Source organism: Anopheles darlingi, chromosome 2 (genome assembly GCF_943734745.1).
Source record: "Anopheles darlingi chromosome 2, idAnoDarlMG_H_01, whole genome shotgun sequence".
NCBI classification, from domain to species: domain Eukaryota; kingdom Metazoa; phylum Arthropoda; class Insecta; order Diptera; family Culicidae; genus Anopheles; species Anopheles darlingi.
The window spans coordinates 56,340,074-56,365,924 of record NC_064874.1 but is presented as its reverse complement, the minus strand read 5'-3'; the positions used below and the strand labels follow the sequence as shown (position 1 = coordinate 56,365,924).

Genomic DNA, 25,851 nt, shown 5'->3' with positions numbered 1-25,851 from the left:
TGCTAGCACCTCAGGCCCGTTCGATGCTCCTTATGATTCAATGCTATTTGTTGTGAAATGCAAACAGACCGCCGCGGATTTCAGCTTTTTGAAGTCGCTTTATTTTTCCTCGAGCAGACTCAAAATTTGTCTGCCTTCCGTGGCGGTTATCTTTGGTATACTCGTTTATCGCCTTTCGCTTTCTTTCTCCTGGTTGCTTTTCGCCTTCTTTCTCAGTTGCCGCTTGCTAGCTCACTTGCCTGCAAGCTCGCACGCAAGTGAGCTACGGGTGGCTGCTCGTGGGCCCTACCGATAGCCGCTGCTATCGGTAACACTCCCCCCAGTACGGTCGTCCTAACTGACGTCTCGTACTTCGGCCCAAGAGCAGCCGCCTGTCCTGTCATGTGTATGTTTACTTTCCGTTTACCGGCACGTGCCGGTTCTTTGGATTCTCCTATCAACTGTGTCGCCTTTCAGCTTCTATCTATCAATCCCACATCCAGATCGTAAGGTCCCTTTCCACCCTGCTTTAACTAATCTGTCTTTGTTTTAGGGTCGCTTTCCCCGGTGTTATTCCGGCCTATCTCTGTAGCCTTGCTAGCACCCCGGCGCATCCCGTATCACTCCTTCCCCTGACTCTTGGCGTATCACGTCTAGCACGGCGAGCTTCGTGACTGGCCGTACGTAAGTGCTGTTCGCCGTCCTGACCCTTGCGGATCGAACCTGACCGTCCTGCTTGCTGGCGAAAACTTGCTCTACCACGCCCTTTGGCCAGGAGTTTCTGGGTAGCCTGGGATCGACGATGACTACCACGTCTCCTGTCCTGATGGGTTCGTTATATCGGTGCCACTTTGTTCGTCGTGTGATCTCTGGCAGGTAGTCGGTCACCCACCGCCTCCAGAATCTGTTGGCCAACGCTTGTGATGTTCGCCAGTTCTGCCGCAGAAGGCTGCCGCTGTCGTCCAACTCGCCCGGCTGCTTCATGCCATTCGACGAACCCAACAGGAAGTGGTTCGGTGTTAGGGCCGGGGCCGAGTCGTCGTCTACCGGCACGTGTGTGAGGGGCCGCGCGTTCATAATGCTCTCGACCTCGACCAGCAGGCTGCGCAGCACTTCGTCGTTCAAACGCTTGGCTGAGCTCGCAGCAACGATGTTCTCCTTCACCGTCCGGATCAGGCGCTCCCAGCTACCTCCCATGTGGGAGGCTTGTGGCGGGTTGAACTCCCACCGTATCCCGCGTTGGCTGCACTCTTTTGTGATATCGACGTGGTCGATCAGCTCCGGGTTGCGTTGCAGTTCCCTCTGCGCACCGACGAAGTTGGTTCCTCGATCACAGAATATTGTGAGCGGGGTTCCTCTGCGCGCAATTAGATTCCGCAGACCCATGATGCATGAGCTGGTGGTCAGCGAGTGAACCAGCTCGATATGGACCGCCCGCACTGTGAGGCACGTAGCCAGCATGCCCCACCGCTTTTCCACTCGCCTTCCCACGGCTACTTCGATTGGGCCAAAGTAATCAAGTCCTACGTATGTGAATGGCCGTACATAGGCCGCAAGACGCGCCGGGGGCAGGTCAGCCATGATGGGAGCCTTCGGTTCTGCAGCCGCATTCTTGCACCACTGGCAGTTCCTCCGCACTCTAGCGTAACAGGACCGGAGGTGAGGAATGTGGTAGAGCTGGCGCACCTCGTTAATCACTGTCTCGTGGTTTCGATGATGAAACCTCTCGTGAAACTTTCGCACTATCAGCTCCGTAACCGGATGACGCCGTGGTAGAATTACCGGCCTCTTCGCGTCTTCTGTTGCGTAGTGACATGCAGCGATCCTCGTTCGCATGCGTAGGATTCCGCACTCATCCAGGTACGGACTCAGCGAATGGATCGGGCTCTGTTTTGGTATCACGGTCGTAAGCCTAGTTGACGTCTTGGCGTTCTTCAGCAGGTCGATTTCCGCGGGGAACGCCTCCCTTTGTGCCTGGTTGATTATAACCCGTTGCGCCTTGCTCCTTTCCTCTGCTGTTATAGGGCCTGACGATCCGACTCTTTGGGTGCTACTAGCCCTGCAGTTGTGGACAAAGCGCAATACCCTTCCGGTTACCACGAGCACCTTTGCCCAGTCCGAGAATCTCGTCACGTCGACCACGGGCTGTTGTATTGACGGAGCGTCAGGCGAGTGATGGCCGGCGAAAGCTGGCCTCAGCTCCGATCCTGTGACCGGCTTTTCCGCCGGTTGTGCGGGCCACGTCTTGACGGATTCCCACAGGAACTGAGGGCCCCGGAACCACCGGCTTGTGGCGGCGAGATCGGGCATCCTGCTCCATTTGGTTGCGTCGTCTGCCGGGTTGAGCTTTGTGGGTACCCATCGCCACTCCCGGCATTTGGACGTTTTAAGAATCTCCACGACTCGGTGCCCGACGTGCTGGCTGTACCGGCGACTGTCGGAGTTGAGCCACCCCAGTACGTTACGGGAGTCGGTCCAGAAGAATCTGCTTGATGATTCGGCTTTTGATCCGCCGTCCTCACTTTCCTCTTCAACCAGACGGAGGGCGACTTCCACCGACCGGCAGAGCCGTGCTCCCAAAACTGCTGCTTCCAGCTCCATTCGTGGAATCGAAGTAAATCTCAGTGGCGCAACTCTTGTCTTGGCAGCTACTAGACAGCAGTGTACTGCTCCTCCCGTGGCGTGCCGGATGTAGCAGGCCGCGGCAGCTCCGTTCTCACTTGCATCCACAAAGGTGTGCAGCTCTATTTCGTCTTTCCTTGTCAGGGCGGATGTGCCGTACCACCGGGGAATTCGTACCTTTTCCACCTCTGGGAGAGCCTTCAGCCATGTTTTCCAGCTAGTGAATGAATCGCTGTCTATCGGTTCGTCCCATTGAACCCCGGATCGCCAAATCTTCTGCAGCAGGATCTTTAAGTATGCCAGGAAATTTGCGAGTAGGCCCAACGGGTCGAACATCGCCATGAGCACGCTTAAGACCTCCCGCTTTGTAGGGCACCGCGTTCCCTGCCACAGATCGCAAGAGTGCTTGTTCCTTCCGATCCGGTAAGTGAAGGTGTCGGCCGCGGTGTCCCACCACATTCCCAGCACCTTCTCTGTGTGTACGGTGTGCGTACACTCTATGTGCTTTTCTTCAGGTTCTCCGTGTAGGGCGCTTAACACCTGGGGCGAGTTGCTAATCCAACCGCGAATCTCGAACCCTCCCTCGCGGTGTACGTGCGCGACGTCCAGGGCTAGTTGTATGGCCTCCTCCTCGCGATCGACGCTCACCAGCATGTCGTCAACATAGTGTGCGTGGATGATAGCCTTAACGGCATTAGGGTGGGTTTCTGCGAACCGCTGGGCGTTGATGTTCTTCACGTATTGAGCGGTGCTGGGCGAGCAGCGGGCACCGAACGTCATCACCTGCATCGCGTAGGTCTCCACCTCACCGTGTTCGTTTTCCCATAAGAAACATTGGCTTGACTGATCTTCGGGACGTATCCGCACTTGATGGAACATCTCACGGATGTCCCCCGTTACCCCGATCCTTCCTTCCCGGAAACGGATCAGAATCTCGAACAGGCTAGAGAGCAGGTCGGGCCCCGTTAGCAACGCTGAGTTTAGGGAGGTTCCCCGCACCTCTGCTGCCGCGTCCCAGACGAGTCGAACTTTCCCGGGTTTATTCGGATTTGTCACCACAAAGATAGGAAGGTACCACCGTCTCGGCTCGTCTTGCTGCTCCTCGCTAACACTTAATTTCCTTATGTATCGTTTCTCTTCATACTCCTTTATTTTCTCTTTCAAGGTGCGTGCGAACTCCGGACTTCTCTTCATTCTCCTCTGTAGTTGTTGGAAACGTTGTAGCGCCATCGGGCGGCTGTTGGGCAAGGTTCCGTCGTCCTCTCGCCAAAGTAGGCCGGTTTCGTATCGGTCACCCACCAGCCTGGTGCGGGCCGTTAGCAGCTCCAGACACCTAGCGTCCTCCGTTGTCGTCACTCTTGTGGCTTTCGTTACTCCGAGACTGTCAAGGGAGAAGTACGTATTAAGCGCTTGGTGTATCTCTTCGTCGGTCGTGCTGCTGTCGCTACTACGCACCTGGACGGCTGCTACGTTATGCACCTTGTCAGCGCCCCCGCAAACGGTCCACCCCAGGCGGGATTTAACGGCTACCGGGTCGTTCGCTGCGCCCTCTCGACATTTCAGCACCAGCCCTACTTGTAGGTGCCCAATCCCGATGAGGAGTTTGGGGCGCTCGTTCGTGTACGGTTCCAGTCGCACGCCCCGCAGGTGCCGGTATTTTGATTGTAGAACTTCGCTGTCGAGGGTCTGCGCTGGTAGGTCCAGCTTCTGTACGGTCTTCACTCCGGACAGAGTGTACTGGCGACCCTGTGGCGTTCCCGAGATCTTTAGGGTCACGACGCGTGATCTCTTCTCCACGCGAGTAATCCCTCCCGTCCATTGCAGGTGTAATGGCTGGTTGGGCCCGTCTAGGCCGAGCTCGTCCGCGAGGTCCTCCTCCACCAACGTGAAAGACGACCCTTCGTCCACGAATGCCATCGCCTTGATGGTGCTGGTCCGACCGTGGAGAATAACCGAGTGGTATCGAAATTGGGGGCAGGCGTCGCTAGCCTCACAGTGTTTGTCGATCTGGATACAGTGCACTGCACCTGGCTTTGCCCCAGCTTCTGATGGCTCGTGCACGGTATTTATTGTGGTCGATGGCCCGCGATGCAGTAAGGCGTGATGTTTGCCCGTGCATCCCTCGCTGCCACATGGCCTGGCTCCACATGCTCCCTTATGACGACGCAGACAGACGAAGCACAAGTGACCCTCCCTGGCGACCTCCCAGCGCTTCGTCGTGTCCATGCTAATGAACCGGCTGCACCGCTCCACCGCGCGGCACTCTCCTCCGCAGCCCGCACACATACTTGCCGACGGACTGGGCGTGCTGCTTTGTAGGGCCGTTCCGGGTGCCTGGTGTGCAGCCCGACTCTCCGTCCTAGTCTCCGGCAGTGGACCCTGGCGTTGTGCCCAGGAAAGGCGGCTGAAAGTTTCTGCCGTCGCGTACAACCATTGGCTGAACGTAGCGAGGTTCGGCACCTCCTCAGGCGTCTGCATCGCCCACATCTGCTGCACCGAGACTGGTAGCTTCCCCAACAGCTGGTACAGTAGGGAGCTGTTGAAGCAATGCTCCGGGGCACCGCAAATCTCTATGGTCGCTGCACAGTTCTGCACCGCGACCGCAAAATCCGTGAGCTAGTCCCATTGCCCTTCAAGAACCGACGGTAACTGGCTCATCCGCTCGGTCAAAGACTGCACGATGCGCAGGGGTTGACCGAATCGCATCTTCAGTGTCGCGATCACCCTGCCCACGTTGTTCGGGTGCAGTAGGAGGGACTTAACCGTCTCGTACGCCTTGCCGCGTAAACACCTTTCCAGCCGTATTATATTTTCGTCCGCCGTGAAGCCACACATCCTCGTGCTTCGGTTGAAGTTCGACAGGAAGTTTGGCCACTGTTCCGGATCGCCGCTGAACGCTGGTAGCTCCTTTGGAACGGCGTGCCTCGCCGCGACCTGTGACCTGGACAGTTGGAATTCGCCCATTGAATCGCCCCAACTGTCGCCGAATTCTGGGACATTGACCGTGCGGATCGCGGTCGAGCTGGCCGGTAGACGACGTTCCGGCTCGGCTAGGCTATCCCGTGGGCTTGGACGGTAAACGTGGCAGTTAGGCTGTTCCGGATCACCGCATTCTTGGTGCCGTGCTGCATTGCCGCCCCAGTTCTCCTCTCGATCGCTCATATCGGCTCCCGTCGAGCCGGACACGGAGAAGTCGCCTCGTAGAAGCGCCTGTCGACGCTCTTCGATCTCACTACTCCACCTCTGAAACTCCAATTGCTTATCCTGGAACTCTTTCTCCCGCTGTTGGCACTCTTTCTCCAAGCGTTCCAGCGCCAGCAGCTTCCTCTCATTCGCCTCACGTTGATGTGTGCTCGTCGAGCCTCTCACGCTCAGCAAGAGCTTCGGCGCGGTTTCCTTCGGCGCGCTCAGCGATGGCCGCGGGTGCGACGACGATGGGTTCAACGCACCGGGCTGACCTGCGCTGGTGCCGGGCTGATCGTCCTGTGGCGGCGTCTTCGTCTTGGTTCCCTTCCGACGGGCTCCTCTTTGGCCTTTCGGCGCCTTGACTGCGGGTGCTGAGGTCCTTCCCGACGGCGGCGTCACTACGTTCGCCTTCTCACTTGCACCGGCCTTCACTGCGCTGTCCGCCAAATCGTTGCTTCCCCCCATCACGCTTGCACTGCACTTTTCGCGCGCGAAACCTCACCGATCGAACACCAATCGAACACCAATCACTGGAATCAGTTGAAATCACGCGCTTGGACGCAGTAGGCTTCGAATACAAATTTTGAGTGTTGTGAAATGCAAACAGACCGCCGCGGATTTCAGCTTTTTGAAGTCGCTTTATTTTTCCTCGAGCAGACTCAAAATTTGTCTGCCTTCCGTGGCGGTTATCTTTGGTATACTCGTTTATCGCCTTTCGCTTTCTTTCTCCTGGTTGCTTTTCGCCTTCTTTCTCAGTTGCCGCTTGCTAGCTCACTTGCCTGCAAGCTCGCACGCAAGTGAGCTACGGGTGGCTGCTCGTGGGCCCTACCGATAGCCGCTGCTATCGGTAACACTATTTATTTCTGTGTTCTTGTCGCCAGGAACGGAGCGGTGCCGTAGGTCACCGTCTGTAGCTCGAAGGTGCTGATATGCTCTGCCGGGTCTTTCCTGTACCGAATCCGAAGAAACCGTCTATCGCTGGCTTCGTGTAGTACTTGCCGATACATCTTCTTCACATCAGCAACGAGCGCTATCGGCCGAGAACGAAACCGCAGCATAATAGAATAGAGGTCCTGTTGGATGACCGATCTAACCAGGAGCTTATCGTTCAAAGAAAACCCTGGCGTCGTCTTGCACGAGGCATCGAAGACGACCCTCACCTTGGTCGTAGTGCTGGTCTCCCTTACCACCGCATGGTGAGGCAAGTGATTGCGTACAATCGTAATTTTATTCGTTTATAATTGACAGCACAACCTTAACGGGCAGTTAGCCCGTTGGCCGCTAGTCCATTTGAAGAGAGGAAAAAGCTGTTCTGCTTAAACTGGATAAATGCGTACACCTGGGCCCATAACCTGTTGGTTATAATTCGTGAGTCGTTCTTTATTCATCAGTGTCTTGAATCCGACTGACCACTGCACCGGCTCTAATTCATATCGTGGCAGTGCTGCCAATTTACAGTGTTGCAAATATGGTCCACACTATTTCATCAGAAACCTATCCCAATTAGTTGGTGTGCAGTTTCGATCATGCGATTAACGTTTTAGAGGTAGTGAATTTTGAAATTATAAAAAGTATTGAGTCTTTATTTGCTCCTTGTAAGATACGTGTGTTTGGTAGGACAGTTGGGACACGACTCAACACATGAGAGAGCTCCGGAAAAACGCTCCGAGAGGAGAGAGCGCTGTGCCGAGCTCCTAGGATAATATCCACTGATCTTGTTTTAAAGAATTCCGGATCAGCTAACGCAATGCCCTTGGGAATGCCCCATTTTGCGTAGTTGACGGTGTGAGACAACAAATTCGTTATTAACTTGTCTGCGACCAGAAATTGGCATGTAGTGACATATAATAATATGTATTTATTCCGAGACGGACCGATTAAAAGAATCAAGTGTCCCCTACCTCGTGAACATCAAAGAATGCTTACGCTAGGCTAACCTAAAGCCTAACGCCACCTGTCCCATTCATTCCTCGCGGAATGAGTGTTCTTCTATTCATTCTATTCTATTTTTATGTACGTTCATAAATCCTATGTACGCTCATGACACCATAACTCCTCCGGAGGGTGAAGGAAATGCGTCCTCACACCTTGGACTATGTTGGTTGTATCCGCTTTCCGCTTTCCTTTCCGCTCTTGCTCTTCTCTGGTTTTCGGAGCGCTTGTAGCATGTCCCGAGGAATGCGATTAACGCTATTAGCAATGTTGATAAAAAAGATACTCCGCCTAATAAACTCCATTTCCAAAGATCGTGGTGGTACTGCTGGAGGTATACGTGGCTTAGCTGGTTTCTATTTTCCAACGCTGTTGTGAAAAATAATGCGTGTAAACCCTTTTGTGAACTGTACCAAAACTAAGGTTTTTTATTTTTTATCATCCCATTCGTCCTTTGATAATTCGTTTATGTATGTTACTTTAAAACTTATCATAAAACCCACCACATGCACTCAAACCCACCACCTATTTGAAAAATCCCAACAGCTGTGTTGTGAATCCTTTCTATGTCGTGGGTTTTATGCAGCTGCGTTGTCATTTCTAGGTTATGGAATGCTCCATCTAAGACATGCAGTGCGACAAAAAATCTGTGTTGACAGATTTGACACAGTTTGATTTCATTAAGTCATTCTTTGCATTTGTTATAAGTATCAGGTTTTCACTGATTAGTTTGGCTTCTGTTGTGGTTTCGGCTATTGTAATACATTTGCTTTTCCTGCCGTTAATGAGTGGATGAATGCACTCATCATGAAATTCTTCTATTATGCCTGGACGTATTTTTTCCGGGTTTGATGATATTAGTAGTGTGTGGCCCATTTTTATGATGAATATAGGGTAATCTTTAATGACTGCGTCGTCATTGTGCAACGAGTAAATCCTCAAGATATCTTCTTGCCCAAGAGCTTTTTTGTCACTAAGCATAGGAATATTTATAGCAACACATCTTTGTTTATTGCGTTAACTGTCGTAACAAAGGACATTGCTTCCTCAGGGATTCCAGTTTTGAATCCGTGCGTGTTCAAGGAAGTCATTATAGTATTTAACTCATTCATATTAAGAAGCTTGCTGCTTGCTTTCCCGTCTTTTGCCATCGATATTGTTTCTTGAATGTGCAATAGTAGTTCATTCATAATGTCTACATTGGCGATTAGTGACATTGTATCGATTTCACTTAAAGCAATTTGGTTCATTCTGTAATTGTCTGTCATATTGTTCACTTTTTCCCTCAATGGTTTGATCCTTTTGTTTAATTGAACATTGACTCTGTACTGCTTATTGTTCTCGTCGATGAGTTCATTCATAGTGTTGTTGATGATACGGAGGTCCTGAGTGTCTGGATTTCTTGCCAAAAAAATCCAAGCACTACCTAGGGCATCCCATCGTTTAGCTCTATTATGAAACTGTGGTTTTATCTTGAGCAACTTGCCGTAGGTGGTCCTAATCTTCAGTTTCATAACCTCAGTCATCGGTTATGTTTTAGTTTCATTTTTCGGTAGATTTCGATCTCAAATAGAAAAAAAAACGCAAAATAACCAATATAAGTTGTTTTGTTATTTTTTTTGTTTTACCCTCGCGTCTTTTCGTGTTGGTGTTCCAACTAAGATTTTTCCTTTTTTTCTTATTCTGGTTCTACTATCTGTACTCGCTTCGCGGTTTTTATTCTTGCGCGCCGTATCTTACCATCCCTATCCTTTTTTACTTCGATTACACGGCCTTCTGGCCACTCGGCGCGCGGTAATGTGTGGTCGATTAGAACCACTACGTCGTCTCCTAGCGCAAGTGGTTCGACCGGCTCGAACCACTTTGTTCATTTTCCCAGTGTGGGTAGATAGTCTCCAACCCACATTTTCCAAAAAAGATCGGCATACTTCTGTGATGCCTTCCAGGACGACTTCACAGCGGCGGCCAAATCATCTAATATCGCTGGCGGCTTGCCCCCGTTAGAACTGCCAACTTAGTGAAGTTTATTAGTGTCGGGTTCTCGGCCATCTTTTGCTTACGTCTATCCCATTTCATGAGATATGCAGGTGCGAGCTTACTGGTTAACTTTTTCATCAGTGTCACGTTGCACTCATACTCCTGCAGCCCCGAGATGCGAATGGTGGTACACAGGTTTTTTTACTGCCGTTCCATATGCCACCAATGTTTCCAGCTTGTCGACCCTTGGCGCCGGCAATGCTCGCACCTTCTCCACCAGTGCATTCACCACCAAGTCCGGCCTACCGAAGCGTTTTCGGAGGATTTCCATGGCCTGCACTAAACCTGTTGGAAGCAGCAGCAAGTGTTCCACGGCATCTTTCGCTGGTCCGCGTAGCGTCCGTTGCAGTCGCAGCAAGTTCTCTTCTTCGGTGTAGCCACATAGTGCTGCTGACTTCTCGAAGCTGGCAATGAAAAGCGGCCAGTGTCGTGCGTCGCCCGCAAATGTTGGGAGGTCCTTTCCCAAGGCCTTGCGGGCTGCAATTTGGCCCTGAGTTAACTCGATGGAAGAATGTGGATTGGTAATGTGGAGCATTTGTGAAGGGTAGTGAGAACGATTCACTTCTTCGTTGCCCTACGCCCGCGTCAACTCCTACCTCTTCGCTGGCCATTGTCGCACCGATTGCGCCGCTCATTCGTCCGGCACAGTATCTAACGTCCAATGATTGGCGCCACTGAGCGTACTCCGAATGATGCTGGCGGGTAACGTGCGATGTGTTTGGTGCGTCTTGCCAAGAACCGCCTGTCGCCGGTTGGTGGTTAACCTGGCCTACTCTGGCCAGGTTATGGTTAACCAAGGTGGTCGAGGAAAATGGATGCCTCGGTTCAATGACCGGGACGTTCCCCATTAGTATCATGGTGGTCTGCCATTCTGCCATTTGCGGTTTGCGCCGACGTGCGGGAGCGTTGGTCCCGTCCTGGGGTCAACGTGCTCCGTGAAGGACACCTTCCGTCCTTCCTTTATTTTCCACTCGAACTCCATGATGCGGAGCTCCAATTCTCGTCGTTCGAGCTCGAGTTTAGCCTTTAAACTTAACTTTTTCTTCAAATTTGCCTTTAAATGCAAAGTTGTTCAACTTTGCCTTTAAATGCCGATAATAAATATTGTAATTTTGCCACATCAGGCATATCTGCTGTGTCATGGACCATCGACACAAATCAGTCCTTAAACGTTAGCCATTTTGTTACCTCTCCATCGAAGCTTGGCCGTTCGACCTTCGGTAACCGCAAGTGTGAGTGACCTTCTGCACCGATAGTGGTGTTGGCGTGTGTCGTGTTCCAATTACTACCTACACCTGATGCTAACTGTAGATTATTTTTTAAGCAAAATGCTCTGATCTCATGGGACCGTGTATTACAGTCTCTGCGATCCCTTTGCATTGCTTTGAATGCCTCGGCATCGTCCACCGTTTCGTTGAATTCCACTATCAGTTCTTCTAACTGATCCAACCGGCTTGGAATCTACAGCGCATCGACTGCGGCATCAATCTCCTTTATGAAGTCCTCAAAGTCGTCGAGAACATCCATTATTTCGTCTTCATCAACACTTTGATCTTTTTTCGTCAAAATCAACACTTTGATTCTTTCATCACCTGCCGACGACATTTTCAACACTGTACCAACACTCTTACTGTAAAAAACCTCCTTGAGTTACTCCAGCCGTTCTGCACTACCGCCGTTTCACACCGTATTGCCGTCGTATCATACTGTATCCGTCGTATCACACCGATCATCGTTCCATTCGTATATCTAACACAATCCTCAACCTCATCTCTGTTCTCTTCTTCTCCTGATTTTGAGCAAAGACTGTTTACATGCGCTGTTTTTAAGTCATTCTGAATTCGGGAACAATAATCGGCATTTTTGTTCTCCTTTGAGGTTCGGTATATGATGTCGATATTGAAGTATGCCAGGTAGTCCGCGTAGTTAGCCATGCGACTAATAGGACAAAGCATAGGTAGTGATTTTTCGGGATGGAGAATCTGTGTTAGCGGTTTGTGGTCGGTAATCAGAGTGAATTTTCTCGCGTACAGGCAATTGAAGAACTTTTTTACAGCCCAGACTATGGCGAGTGCCTCTTTGTCAATGACCGGGTAGCGTTGCTCTATGATCGCCTATAGTGCATAGGCGATCGGCCTTTCCGTTCCGTCGCTCATGCGATGAAATAGCACTCGAGATGAGATAGGCTCGAGGCCGATCTTGCTGGCATCGGTAGCTAAGAGTAGTGGCAAGGCCGGGTCGTACTGCGTTAAAACCGGGGGTGAGATCAGTTATCTCGGTAAGCTTCATCTGCTTCGGATGTCCATTCCAAGGGTTCCGTTGATAGCAAGTGTCTTAGACTTTTTGACCGTGTGGCTAGATCTGGAATGAATGCTGAGTAGTAAGTTGCCTTACCTAGAAACAACTGTAATTCTTCTGGGGTCGATGGTTTCGGTGCGTTTTGAATGGAATTCAATGTGTTTAGACGACTTGTGGAGACCTTCCCTGTCTACGCGATGTCCGAGGCATTCGAGAGATGAAACGGCGAATACGCATTTTGAACGATTTAGTTTTAACCTACTTTGCTGTAAACGGTGAAGGATGTTTTGTAGTGCTGTGAAGAGCTCTTCGTAGTTTTTGGCGTAGAAGCTTACGACGTTGGTTGAGTCGTGTAGGATATCTTTCATGCGACGCTGCATTGGCCCCGAGACACGCTGGCTCCGTGGCCTCCGTCACGGTAGACAGATCTTGGTTATTCCAAGGTGCATACATGTTACGCTGCATACACCTCTCCTTTTATTTCTCTTTTTGACCGTGATTCGCTCGCACCCATACTTTCGTTCGTTCGCCCTTACTCACGTCCACACCTACACTCTTACATTCGACCTTTCCTGACTAACGTCGATCCTCGATGTTTTCATCTCAATTATTTAACCCTCCTCCTCCTCATCTGAGAACCCCTCCGCATGGGTTTCCACATATCGCCATAACTTCATATTGTCCTCACTTGTCGACGTGATCAAAGGTCCTTCACCCTCCGCAGCCATTTTGACCTTATACTGTCCGTTGCGGTTCATCTTAATTACCTCGTATGGCCCTAGGAATACGCTGGCTCACTTCTTCCCCGCCACAAATTGTGGCCTTTTAATGGCTACTAAGTCACCTGTAGCATATCCTACTTGCGGCTATCTTTTCTTATCAAATTCAGCTTTGTAACCTGCCTGTGCTTCCTCAATTGCTTGTCTAGCTTCATCACGCATTATCTGTCTATCTTGCTCATACTCTTCTACTATTGGCTACTACTATCATTACCTTGCTCGCAAAATTCGATGTTGACTCACGCACGATTCCTTGCTGCAACCAACCATGGAACGCGTTACCGATATCGCGTCTTCGGTGATTTGTTCCATGAATTCCGCAAATGTCTGAAGGCTACCGGATGATCTTCCTCTGACCCGCTGGGCCCATGTCCTCCGATATTCGCTGGGTAATCTCTCAATAAGTTCGCTAATGAGCATTGGATTCGTCATATGCTCTACCATGTCCGCCGAGCGTACATGCTCGCAAAGTGACTGCGTCACTTCGCCGAATTCGATCCAGCTTTCCAAATCATCCGCTCGGGGGATAGTGTTTTCCGAACGCGATCAATCATAACATCAAGCAACAATTCAGGCCGTCCAAAACGTCTCTTTAGCGCATTGATGACGCTCGGAACTGATGCTGAAAGGAGAAGGCGGCCTCTCTCTGCTTCCTTCGCAGCACCATTCAAGCATCGTTGCAGCAGAATCATGTTTTCTCCATTTTGATACCCGCACGCTTTGGTGGATAAATTAAAGTTGCTAATGAAGGTAGGCCTATCTCCGGGATCACCGTTGAACTCCGGCAAATCTTTTGGCAGCGCCTGTCGAGCCGCCTTTTGTTCTTTGATGAGCGTCCACAATGATGCTTCTGCGCCGTCGCTTGTTGTTTGGGCTTTTTCTCTTAGTTCTTCGGCTACCGGCCTTTGCGTTCCTAGCTCGGCTTGCATGCGTCGAATCTCTCGTGTGACGTCACCTTCTTTGTTCTCTTTATCCGAAGTGATCGTCGCATTGCTCTTGGTGATCCAACTGGTCACCATTTGTGCTGTAATGTATTCGATGGACGCACTTTTATCTTCTTCTTACAATTGCGCTTTCATGAGCCGACACTTTTCACGTATAATCCCTTCTGCGAGTTTCAGCCTTTCTAGCTGGATTGCTTTTTCTTCCTCGAGTCTTTGTAATTGTAGTGTTGCTCGTCTTCCGCGAACAGACGATGATGTAGTTGTAGACTTCGGCCTACGTGGTTCAGACTCCAGTTGACGAACTACCGATCTCAACTTGGTATCTGCATCTTGATCCACACTGCTGAAGTCAAAGCTGGGTTTGACTTCCGATCTGCTGGCACTGTCCCAGCACTGCACTTTCTCTGAAGCGCCTTCCGTCGCTACCGCACACGCTTTCTGTGCGTCGGTTTTTTTTATTGCTTTAACTTAAAGTAAGATCACATCTTAGAGCTATATATATTTTTTTCATGATTATCACAACTGTCACGGTCGCCATGTGGGTTATTTCTTTCGCAAAGGAGCACGTCTGACTACTCGTTCAGATTCCAGTAGCGAATGCCGTTTATTTTCAACGGCTAGTTAATATATAAAATCCAAAACCCGCCGTTTTGGTAAACATTCATAACCAATTCCGCGATAGCCGACCCGTGCGTCGGGTCAATACTTACTTGCTAACGCGTTCGCGAACAATATCGCGACCTTAATTAGTTCTTAGAAACATCATGCATTGTGCTCATGCACAATGCGTAGCACCATCATAACATCTTCTTTCTCTTCACGCAAGATTTGTCATGCCATGTCCTGGGCCCATCCAGCTCTCATAAGGTTCACCTGCAGTACGCTTAGGCATGCGATCCTGTACATTCCACACTATCGATGCGATGCGGGCCATCGCAAATGATGTACTTCGCCGGCTGTGTGCATGTTTTACACTTGTGCCCTTCTCCCCCACACTGGATACACATGTTTGTGCGGTCGGGTCCTTTACATTCATGGGCGTGGTGACCACGCACCAGACACTTGAAGCAACGGTGGATCTCAAACGGCAGTGGATCCAGCAGCTTCGCCTGGCACACCGCGTGTGGCGAAATATCACCTTGTCCTTCATTATTAGTGGCACGTACTTCCGCGGGATCGTGACCCGGACACGCTGAAGATCATTCGGGTACTTGTGCATCTTGATCTTGACCTGATGCACACGTTTTCCCCTACTCGTTCGCGGATCGCTTTGGTTATGTCCTTCTCATCGGCTGCTAGGTCTACGTTGCTAAACGAGACCTCTGCCATGTCCGCCACTAGCACGGTGCTAGCAGCCCCACCTACGAGTGGCGCAATTTTCGCATATATTGCAGGCCCGTCCGCCGACCGTTTGGCGCCAGACTGCTTGCAATAGCATCTTCAGCTGGATGAGGAGTACTGCTATCGGGCACCACGGGCCGATGCCGTCAAATGGTTGCTGGACGCTGGCCGGTGATGGACGCGGCTTCGTGATGCTAATACGCTCCATTTCGAGGTCTTCCGTCGCAGGTTCGTGCTGGTCACTACCCGCCTGAATGTCACCGTTGGAGGCTTTCACATGCATCGCGTATGCTAGATGCTCAGGCCCTGCGCCGTGGTAGATCGTCCAGCCTAGACGGGTCTTCACGCCCACGGGTTCGCCTAACTCACCTTCTCTACATCTCAGAGGAAGGCCCAGCTGAATGTGCGCGGACCCGATGAGTAGTCGTGGCCTGTTGGTCGCCTGCCCGTCCTTGTCGGCCTTCTCGCTGTTTTGTAGAGACGGCTTTACCAAACACAGCGCTTTAGCCAACCGAGACAGCCATTCACTGAAGTCTGTGACGCTAACGGGTGGCGGACAGTCAAGCTTGTACTCTGCCCATTTGATGAGCAGGTCTGGAGCAAGCTTCCGCTCCAGTTGTCCCATTAGCGTGAGGTCGTACAGTTGCCCCTTCAGACCGCACGCTTCCGCGGTGGCGCATAGGTTACTCACGCTGGTACCCAGGTCGAGGATCGATTCCAGCGTCCTCTCATCCGCGCCAGGTATGGTGTGCAGCTTAGCGGTCATCGCGTAGATGATGGCTTCTGGCTGGCCGTATCTCGTTTCGAGGGTCTCGATGGCTTTGTTTAGATTGCAGGGGTTCATCAGGAGACACTTGACCGCCTCTATCGCCTTCCCGCGTAGACTTGCCTGGAGTCGCACTGTATTTTCTTCGTCGTAATACCCGTGTTTATGAAACGTCCGAAAGCGTTTCCACTCGTACACAGTCCAAACGGAGCCCGTAAGAACTCATATTGCCCATGGCTGGTCACAAACGATGTGTACTTGCGGCTTTCCTTCTCGATTACGACATGAAAATATGAATTTTCTAAATCGAGAGTCATATATACTCTGTCCTCAGCTAATCGGTCAATTTGTTCTTCTATGTTCGGCATAGGATAATTATCGCGTACCACTTTCTTGTTAATTTCGCGATAATCGATACACACGCGATACCGTCCGTCCTTCTTTGGTACGACCACCGCTGGGCTAGCGTACTCACTTCTTGACGATTGTATTATTCCTTCTTTTAGCCACTCTTTAACTTGCGCACTCACTACTTTCTTTTCTAGCGGTGCCAATCGTCGCGGGTTTTCACGGGGGTTCAGATTATGTCGAGTTTAGAGAAAAATTTTCATCCGTGAAGGTTCATTGTAAAGTCCTGTACGTGCGGTATAGGGTAACGGTCAGGGGTTGTTACTGCGTTCAAGCGTCGGTAATCACCGCATGGTCGCCAGTCTTGGTCTTTCTTTCTGGCCATGTGCAAGGGTGAAGAAACGTGTGACGAGGATGCGCGGCAAATTCGTGTTTGTTTGTGTCCAACCGTCGAGGTTTTGAGAACGGTAGGATGCCTTTTGTTTCTATGTAGTGTAGTACTGTGTGTCGTACTGGCGCGCTGTAATCTGACGGTTCTAGCAACGATGGGTATTTCTTGAGTATTCTGCTGAATTCACTCTCTTCCATCATCATGTTGCTTTTAGGCGAGGGTGTGTCTAACATCGCTATCGTGCCACGAATATGTGTGTGAACACTCTTCTTAGACCTAAACTGACACTTAGCAGCTTTGTACCATAAGTTTTGATGATACTCCCGTTGGCCGCTGTCAGCGTTATGTCGGTCGGTGAGGAGGTTCCTTTTGCCATGTGTGCCGGTATGACTCTCTCCATTTCCCACATAAATTTAGTGTCTTTTTCGCAATTACTTTTGACAATCTCCTAGCGTGTGCCTTTTTATACTCTACTTTGTGTAACGCGTAACGTTCAGTAACGTCTCCTACACCCTGTTTTCCGTTTCCAAAACGGTTATGATGTCTATCTTATGTACCTTTAGAAATTTCATGACTTCGAACTTATTTTTGGCAACGCCATTGGCGTTCCAGTATGAAATTTTAGTTGGTAGTGACTGATCCATTACGGAAAGCAAAATTTACTAACGATTTGAAAAACGACCATTACTAGGTCTTGTTTGGAATTGCACTTCTTTAAGTGGATGAAAGTTTCTTTGATAATTTCAGATATTTCTGGTCTCCGGTAGTAGCCTTCGACGATGCGTTGCTACTCACACCAATACTATTAGAAGCTGATAACTTCTTCCTTTTCGCACGCATGGTGGCGTCGGGCGCTTTCTTTTTCTTTGTAATTCTCTTTGTTATCACTAGCCTTTTGCCACCGTAGCACACGATAAAACCAACCGTACCAGTCGTGCGGCAGATGCAGACTGTTAGGCTGTACGGCTATCACTTGGTTTTTGCACACTTGACCGTCGTTCCGTCGTGCACTCACTTTTCACTACACGTGCTGACCACGTTGGTTCAACGTGTTTTCACATACCGGGTGCCCGACCGATCACGTCGGGCTCACCAATTTGTGGGAGTTGAATCGCTTAACAAATTAATTTCGACTTTTAATTAACTGCGACGTCGAGGTCGCCACATACTTGCGGCAAAGCCACGAATTGTACGGCACCACGTAATGATTATCAAGCGCTACATTCTTGATCGTTACGGTGCGACCATCATTGCGTCGCCGGTACATCGGATATCCATCCTGAGTCTGCCGTGTTTCCTCGCAAAACTGCTTCGGAAACTTTTTGGAGCAAGCTCCTCCATCTTTCATGCATGGTAAATTTGGATTCGACAGTGACAGTGTGCGTGCGGCAGCCCTCGTTTCTGGTACTCGATGACGTGAATGCGAGCAACTTCCAGGCTAAGCACTCCTGCTGAGAGGTCCTCCAGCGTGGACTTCAGCTTTAACCGGAAGACGCGTGCGATGAAGTCCGGTCGATTGGTGGCCGTCTGGTAGCAAGGCATGGGTGATCTCTGGCCACTTTACATTACACGTCATCGTGATGAAGCGGTCCGGCTTCCCGATCGCTCGTACGATGGCCATCGCGTCTTGGTACTGTGCGCGCATATACCGGTCGCCACCGGGAAACGAAGGAGCGAGGATGACACGCGTACCCGTTGCAGCGAGTGTCCGTGGAGCGTGAAGCTGCACGCCACCTGGTCACGCCAAATCCATAAGTCCGGCGTATGCGTCGGCACGTAACTGAGCTCGATGGTCCCGCTGAAACTTCAGGCGCTGCTCCTCGATCTTGCAGCACTGGTTCACACAGTACTGCTGCATCAGTCTTCTCGAGGAATACAATAGCGCCATTTGCTCCTCGCGAAAACACAGACGATACGTTGCATACATATTGTCGTCCGTTGCCGTCTCCAGTGCCAGCGCCATACTCACCGTCGCATACTGGCATTGCTAATCTCGCTGTATTCTGTATTGGGATGCAGCACGGCCGTTGTGCCCTGGCTGTTTTGCAATCCAATACGTCCATCAAGCCTCACCATGCGGATGCAGCAGTGAGTACTGGAACGCATCGAACAGCTGATGGGATTCGAACACGCGAAGCTGTCCAAGAGTCGCTCGAATCTGCAGCACAATGTCGCGGGACTGATTGGACCTAGAACAGACGAAAATGCCACCAATTTCATCTGCGGTTGGTCGGTTGTAGCGGCGATGATCATTCACTCGAACGCATGGCAAAATATTGCGGCTAGTGGGTTGTACTGCTCCAGTATGCGTTGGAGTGTTGCCACATTATTACGGTCCAGACCGGTGCTGAATGCCACTCGCGCGTCCACCATGCGATCGCGCTGTTCTTCGTCGGCAGCATCGTTGAAATACAGTTGCGCGTACATCGACGCGCGACCCGGAAGCTGACTAAGACCACCGATACGATGGCAGAGGGCGCCTTGTATACGGTAGTTGTTAGCGAGCGTCGCAGGCAATGTACCTTCGAAGATGGTAGCGCTCTGCTTTCCGCTTCCGTTGTAGGCGCCTCTTCTTATCCTCGGGAGTCTCTTCGGGTGGTGTGGCATATCGAGTCATCCAGCCTTCCGTGGCTCTAGTTGGCACATTGCTAGTCATTGTGACTATAGATAACAATGCTTATAACAATATACTATATTATAAACTTGTAAAATAGGGGTTTTACCAACGCACAAAACCCCTTCTTTATAACGATCTTACTGGTTTATTCGATGCGAAAGATATTATCGATACGAAGCGATTTATTCTGTTGCGATACGATGCATTTAAAAAATACGAGGTGAACCTCGGTATGTTGGTACAATTGGTGGTGCAAAAAAATAACTCTGTTGTGGTTCTATTTCGGTGGATCAATGAAACACATGTTGGTCCAGTGAGTTCCAGTTTAGGACTGCCTTTATTCAATTAAGGAGGCCGATAAGCGATGTTCAGCTGATATTCGACCTCCGCGCGTGACGGCCATGCGCGGACCGTGCGAGTTACCGCAAGTCGCGTTCCCAGGGTGTCGATTAACTGCGCGTGCAGTTTACACCCGACACCTAAATGCGCATTCGGGGCTCGCAGGCCACACCACACGCCCTACCTTTTTTTTTTTGTTTATTATATCTATCTCTTTCTTATAATTCCTACATTTTATCGACTACCATTTCTATTTCTTGCTCTCTTCCTTTTTTTTCTGAAATCTTTTACTCTACTCTTGTGTACTATATCTATCGTTTTTTCATTATTCGTACATTGTATTTTCAAATTGGGATCCAAATCCTCTATTACTGCGTATGGCCCTTCGTATCGTGGGTCTAATTTTCTACCTGTTTCATTTCTAATAAGTACTAATTTTCCCTTTGGGAATGTTTTGATTTGAATGTTTTTGTTATGCTTTTCAGTGTAATTTTTGCGACAGCTATTGTCTCTATTCCGTCGAGTGCTCCACGAGCCGCGCCTGTGAGGCGGGATCGCAAAAAGTGTAGGAAAACCGCTTCAGGTACTTCGGGGTCGTTTTCCCAAAGTACGTCCACACAATCCAGCCAAGAGTTAAGCTCGGCAGCATCCCCAGCGTACTTTTCCACTACTCGTACAGCCAGTCCCAGGTCTAGCTTTGGCGCCATCTATCCTTGCATACATTGGGATCAAATTGTTTCGCGGTGCCGGAAGCGGTGCTGATATTTGATGCGAGTAAGGCGCGTTTCTAGCACTCACATTCAAATACTCTACGCAATAGTGGTAAGCTTGGGCGAGGTTTATGGGTCTGTAATTTTTACAAAGTAACGAAAGTGGTTCTCCTAAGCCTCTCATAAACGTGTCGAGAGCTATCATGTTGTAAAGTTTGATGAGAGCGATCTCGTGACCTCTCCACTGGTCGTCCATGTTTATGGCTGAACTGATCAAGGTTACCATTTCTGTTATCCTACTATAATAGGGCTCAATAGATTCGTTCCTTTTTTTCTCAAGTTTTTTAATTGATGGTCAAGCGTCATAAGGTCACGCTTATCGGCGTAGTAAAGTCTTAGGGTTTTTTTATTTCCTCCCAGTCAGTGGGCGTATTATTAGTTATAAGCACATCACTGGCTTCTCCTTTGATTTTCCGTCTGATTGTTTTATTAATTAAATAATATTGGAACGTATTCTTGTCATCAGAGAATAGTTCCAATATATCCTTTACGTCCAAAACCCATTGCGAAAGGGCTCGGGCGTTTCCCGCATACTCCGGCAAATCGGACGGTTGGGTTGGGAACCGTGGTCGCGTGGTGATCCACGATTTTTTTGACCATGTCCCTTTTATTGCCGGAGGTTGGCAATCCACGTCGTTCACACTCGCGAACCATACCGATCCTTCGCCCAGTTCACTCACTGTTGTCATCGCGATGTTCAGCTCTGACTTGCTTCCAGATACACTCATCGCGCCTTCACAATCTTATTTACTCGTCGTCTTCTTATTCGTTACGTCTTTTCCCTTGCGTTTGCAATCTCGTCTTTTGCATTCACGCCGTCGTTCTACTGTGCGCCCTGTTGTCTTCACGCGCCGTCGTCGTCGTTGTCGAGTTGGTCATTATCCACGATGCACGATCCGCAAATCACTATCCCGGACGAGCCCCCATGTTAAGTTTCTGGTGGGTTAGGGTTTTGCGTTTTCTGCTCCGCTGTAACTTTATTCTTTTCTTTCTTGTTCGGCGTACAACTTCCAACTCCCCGATCGCTCCCGCTCGCAATCACTCGCCCGTCTTCGTTCGCTTTTCAGACTCACTATCTTATATAAATATATAAATAAAATAAGTTATTTGTGAGATCGCGTACGATTACCAATTTACAATATCACTGTCGTGCGAAGTATCTGCAGTGAGGTCAGTACTGCACTTGGGATCACTGTTTTTCGTGGCTAATCGCGTTTTCTTGATTCACGTGGGGTCTGTCACACACATAAATTATATAAATATATAATAAATTTAGTCTCTCTTTTCGCATCATGCGCCAGGGGGGGGATGGTGGTTGTCGGCTCGCACCAGGTGATCATCGGTGGATAGGACAGAACAGTAAGGAGCCGCCCGATCGTTTGCGAAAATTAGGTCAAGCGTGCGTCCGTTTTGGCAATACCATTCATTTTGTGAAGATCGTGGAACACAACAAGAACAAGAAATGCGTTGTGGCCATTGGTTGGAATCCCTGGCGTATAGTGCGAGATCACGCGCTGCCCAGTTGGTAGTGGCCTGAGCGGGTGCTGAGGCTCCCAGGTAACACTTGGTGCGAACCCACACCTGTTCGAGTTGAGTGCAACTCAGGACGATCTGATGGGATCCGAGACGAGATGCGACCGCTATCATTACACCACCACCACCCGAATGCTCGCTGTTGAGAGTATTGCTTGTGATAAACGGGGATCTGGATGGTCTTCCAGCCAGTCGTTTAGTCTTTCCAGTAATATTCGCCCAAACACTTTAGCGACAGTGTTTAGCATACATAACGGTCTGTACGGTGACGATTCGCCTGGTGGTTTCCCGGGTTTTTGCAGTAGGACCAGGCGTTGCCTTTTCCACTCACTGGAGAAGGTCCACCAATTTCTGTAATACTCGCTGGAAAACCGCAGGAAATCTATGCATAGCTGCTTTCACCGCTTCATTTGGGACCCCATCCGAGCCAGGCGCCTTTTTCCTAGGTTGTCGTTGTGCCGCAATGCGTAGTAGTTCCGTCTCTGTGATGCGACTGACGGGTAGGTCGCCGCAGCCTTCCATACCGTAAGGCCAGTTTGTAGGGGGTGCTGTGGGAACAGCTTATTCACAATATCCTTCAGCATCTCTGGATCGGTGATTGCTGGACCCTGCAACCCCTGAATCCGCTTTTTGACCAGCTGATAGGCATTGCCGTATATGTTATCGGCCGCTGAGTTTGCTAGTTCGTATCTAGCAGTATTTGCCTAGTGGCTTTGTATTCGGCGTTAGCTGCTGTGGTTTTTTTGCGGCTTTTCTTCTGTTCCCGTAAGCTTGATTGGATTCAGCTTGCAATTTCGAGATTTGAGGAGTATTCCGGTATGCGGGACGTCGTGGTCATACTCCTTTGGTGTTTCGTCGAGGCATCGTCGCATCACATGCGGTTACCAGTTTCTTACACAGCGCATCCGGTTCAGCGTCAATTCCATCGAATCGTTGAGAGTGAAGCGATCGTAGGAAGAGCTTGTTAAATGTTGGTTGTGGCGCGTCCTTTCGCGGGCGCCGGAACGGAGTAGTATTCGTGGCGCGTCCTTTCTCGGGCGCCGGAACGGAGTGACCAAGTCTTGTTCGAGTTCTCTTTCCTTCATTTCGGCGAGCTTAAACGCTAGTCGCGCACTGACTCGTACTATCGCCGCTGAGGCTTGCATTAGTCCCAGATCGGTTCGAGTTACCTTCGTTCGTGCCCGATCGTTATCTTAGGTAACTCGCCGATCTGTTGTGGGTCGTCGGTAGTGAATGTACCAATACTTTCTTAACAGAGCTCCGCATCGAACTCATTTGCTTTCCACTGCCTCTTACTGCATCTTATGCCAGCCTGCGGCGTTGTTCTGCCTAGCGTTGTACCCCCGATATTATACGAGATTGGCGAGATTGGTCTCCGAATTCTCGAGATGGCGTAACTCTCCAATTGTTCCGACCAACCAGGCGGGGGGATACGAAGGTAACATCCACAATGGAAGTTATGGGTTTTTGGTTGCGACAGTTTGCGTCGGAGGCCAATTACACACTACTTTATTCTATCAAATACAATAATGTACACAGTCACAGTTGCTGATGCAGCAGTTCATCGGAACGCGGGCGGTGGCGAACGCATACGGCGGCGGACGCAGACGGTGTCGGGCGACGAGTTGCCGTCGCTTGCTGCAGGTGTTGCTGACTTTGCTGTCCGGCGGTGCGGGATTTACCGTATATCCTCCCCCCTTGGAGTCTTTGTCCTCAAAGATGTTTTGGTTCTTCAGATATTCTGGCGTAGGTTCGTTGTGTAGGTATAACGGACCTACGCCGGAAGTGGACGGAGGAGTAACAAAAATGTGTACTAAGATTGGAGGAAGGTGTTCTTCGGCTGACCGAGAAAACCACACCGATTATTGATTTATTGATCCTTTCTGGTTGGTGATCTTCATAGATCACTTGCGATTTATAATATTTTCGTTATGTGTGCTCCGCTTCAGCACACATCCTTATAAAAACTCACAGAGCCTTTTAGAACCTTACAATTCTCAGAACCTTACAAATGACGCTGTGCTCAGTGAATTATTTCAAAATTCAAACATTCAAAATTCAAAATCTAACATTCTACCACCTAAAATTTGACGAAATTTTACTAATCCTAACTTTATCTCGCGAGATCTTTGCTTAGTTTTTTACACTGGGCAAAGTTTTAGTAGGGAGAATACAAATTTTTGCGATTGGACGAACGACCTCTGCTGCTTTTGCTGAATGAATTGTTACGACGCGTATTACATTGTCCTTTCCTGGGTGCACTTTTACAATACGACCTAACGGCCATCGAGTAGATGGGATATTATCCTCGCGAAGAATAACTAGCTGTCCAGGAGCGATTACCGATGATCCCAAGGTTGTCCATTTCGCTCGTGTTTGTAGTTGCTGAAGATATTCGATGTGCCATCGGTCCCAGAACCGTTGAACGCGTTGCTGAACTTGTTGCCAATGGTGTAGACGATTCTCTGGAATGTCTCGCAAGTCGAGTTCAGGAACAGTTTGTAGATTCGATCCCGTGAGAAAGTGACCTGGTGTAAGCGCTTTCATGTCGGCAGGATCATCCGATAATGCAGTGATGGGCCGAGAATTGAGGCAACACTCAATCTCTGCCAGCAGTGTACTCATATCTTCGAATGAAAAAGATGAAGTTCCGGTGACTCTTACCAAATGATGTTTCATGGATCGTACAGCTGCTTCCCATAGGCCTCCGAAATGGGGAGCGCGAGGAGGGATGAATTTCCACTTGATGCCCTTCTCGAGAGTCCAGGATTGGACCGCTTGTTGGTGGCCAGGTGAATGAAGCAGCTTGTAGAGTTGATGCAGTGCGTTTGCGGCTCCCTTGAAACTTGTCCCGTTGTCTGAATGAAGCTCAGACACGAGACCTCGACGAGCCACGATTCTTCGAAGTTCGGCGATGAATGCTTCCGTTGTCAAATCGCTGACCAACTCAATGTGAATGGCGCGTGTTACAAAACAAACAAGAATTGCAAGAAATGCTTTTGTGGGTACCGCCTTTCGGTGTTTTTCTTTGACGTAAACTGGTCCGCAGTAATCGACACCACTTATTGAGAAAGGTCTGGCTTCGGTGACTCTCTCTGCGGGAAGATCGGCCATCAATGTTTGAAGTTGGGATGGTCGACAACGAAAACAAGTGTGACATTGATGATAGATCCTTTTCACTAAATCCCGTCCGCCAATAATCCAGTAGCGTTGGCGAATAGAGTTCAGCATTAATCGTGGTCCAGCGTGCAGCAACTTCTCGTGATAATGCTGCACCAATAGTGAGGCAAAAATGTGTTTACCAGGCACGATGATAGGATGGCGAACTCCCTCTGGCTCCATTGAATTGTTGAGTCGTCCACCAATACGAATCGTACCATCGGGTGATAGTATCGGATTGAACCACCTCATGGCTGATGATTTCGAAATTGGAACGTTGGTTTTCAGTGTTTTGAGCTCTGACTGAAAACATGCTGCTTGCGCCAATCGACAAAGCGCTCGATCAGCACTTTCGAGATCCTGTACTGATAGACCTTCAGGGGATGGTTTCTTTGTTAAGAGACGATGCATGTATTTTATCCAATATCCGATACAACGTCGTAATTTGGATAAGGATGAGTATCGGTGAAATATATGCTGCAGTGGCGCTTCGGCCACTGGTTGAACCATGTATGATGCATTTGTTATCTTCTCTTCGGCGCTTACCGTTGTTGAGTCTGTTGCTATCGTGCTTTGGAGCCAATCGGTTTCGTCTCCTGCAAGCCACCGAGGACCCTGCCACCATAGTTGGTACTGACACAAATCTGCTCCAAGGCATCCTCGTGACACGAGATCCGCTGGGTTGTAAATACCTGGGACATGTCTCCATGGCTTGCCTTGCGTGGTTTGCTGTATTTGAGAGACTCGATTTGCCACAAACGTCTTCCAACGCGATGGTGGCGACTGTAACCAATGGAACACAGTCATGGA

The 25,851-nt window shown here is 49.8% G+C and overlaps 1 protein-coding gene across 1 annotated transcript; it reads right to left on the bottom strand.

Annotated features, from left to right (window-relative positions):
* Nucleotides 1-576: 576 nt before the first annotated feature.
* Nucleotides 577-5,079, bottom strand: LOC125959354 (uncharacterized). Its single transcript, XM_049692175.1, has one exon. The coding sequence runs from the start codon at nt 5,077-5,079 to the stop codon at nt 577-579; it is 4,503 nt and encodes a 1,500-aa protein (XP_049548132.1).
* Between the last annotated feature and the right edge of the window lie 20,772 nt (nt 5,080-25,851).

Bases quoted from the DNA above. Each gene is read 5' to 3' on its own strand.
- LOC125959354 (XM_049692175.1), bottom strand. From the start codon at position 5,079: ATGCAGACGCCTGAGGAGGTGCCGAACCTCGCTACGTTCAGCCAATGG.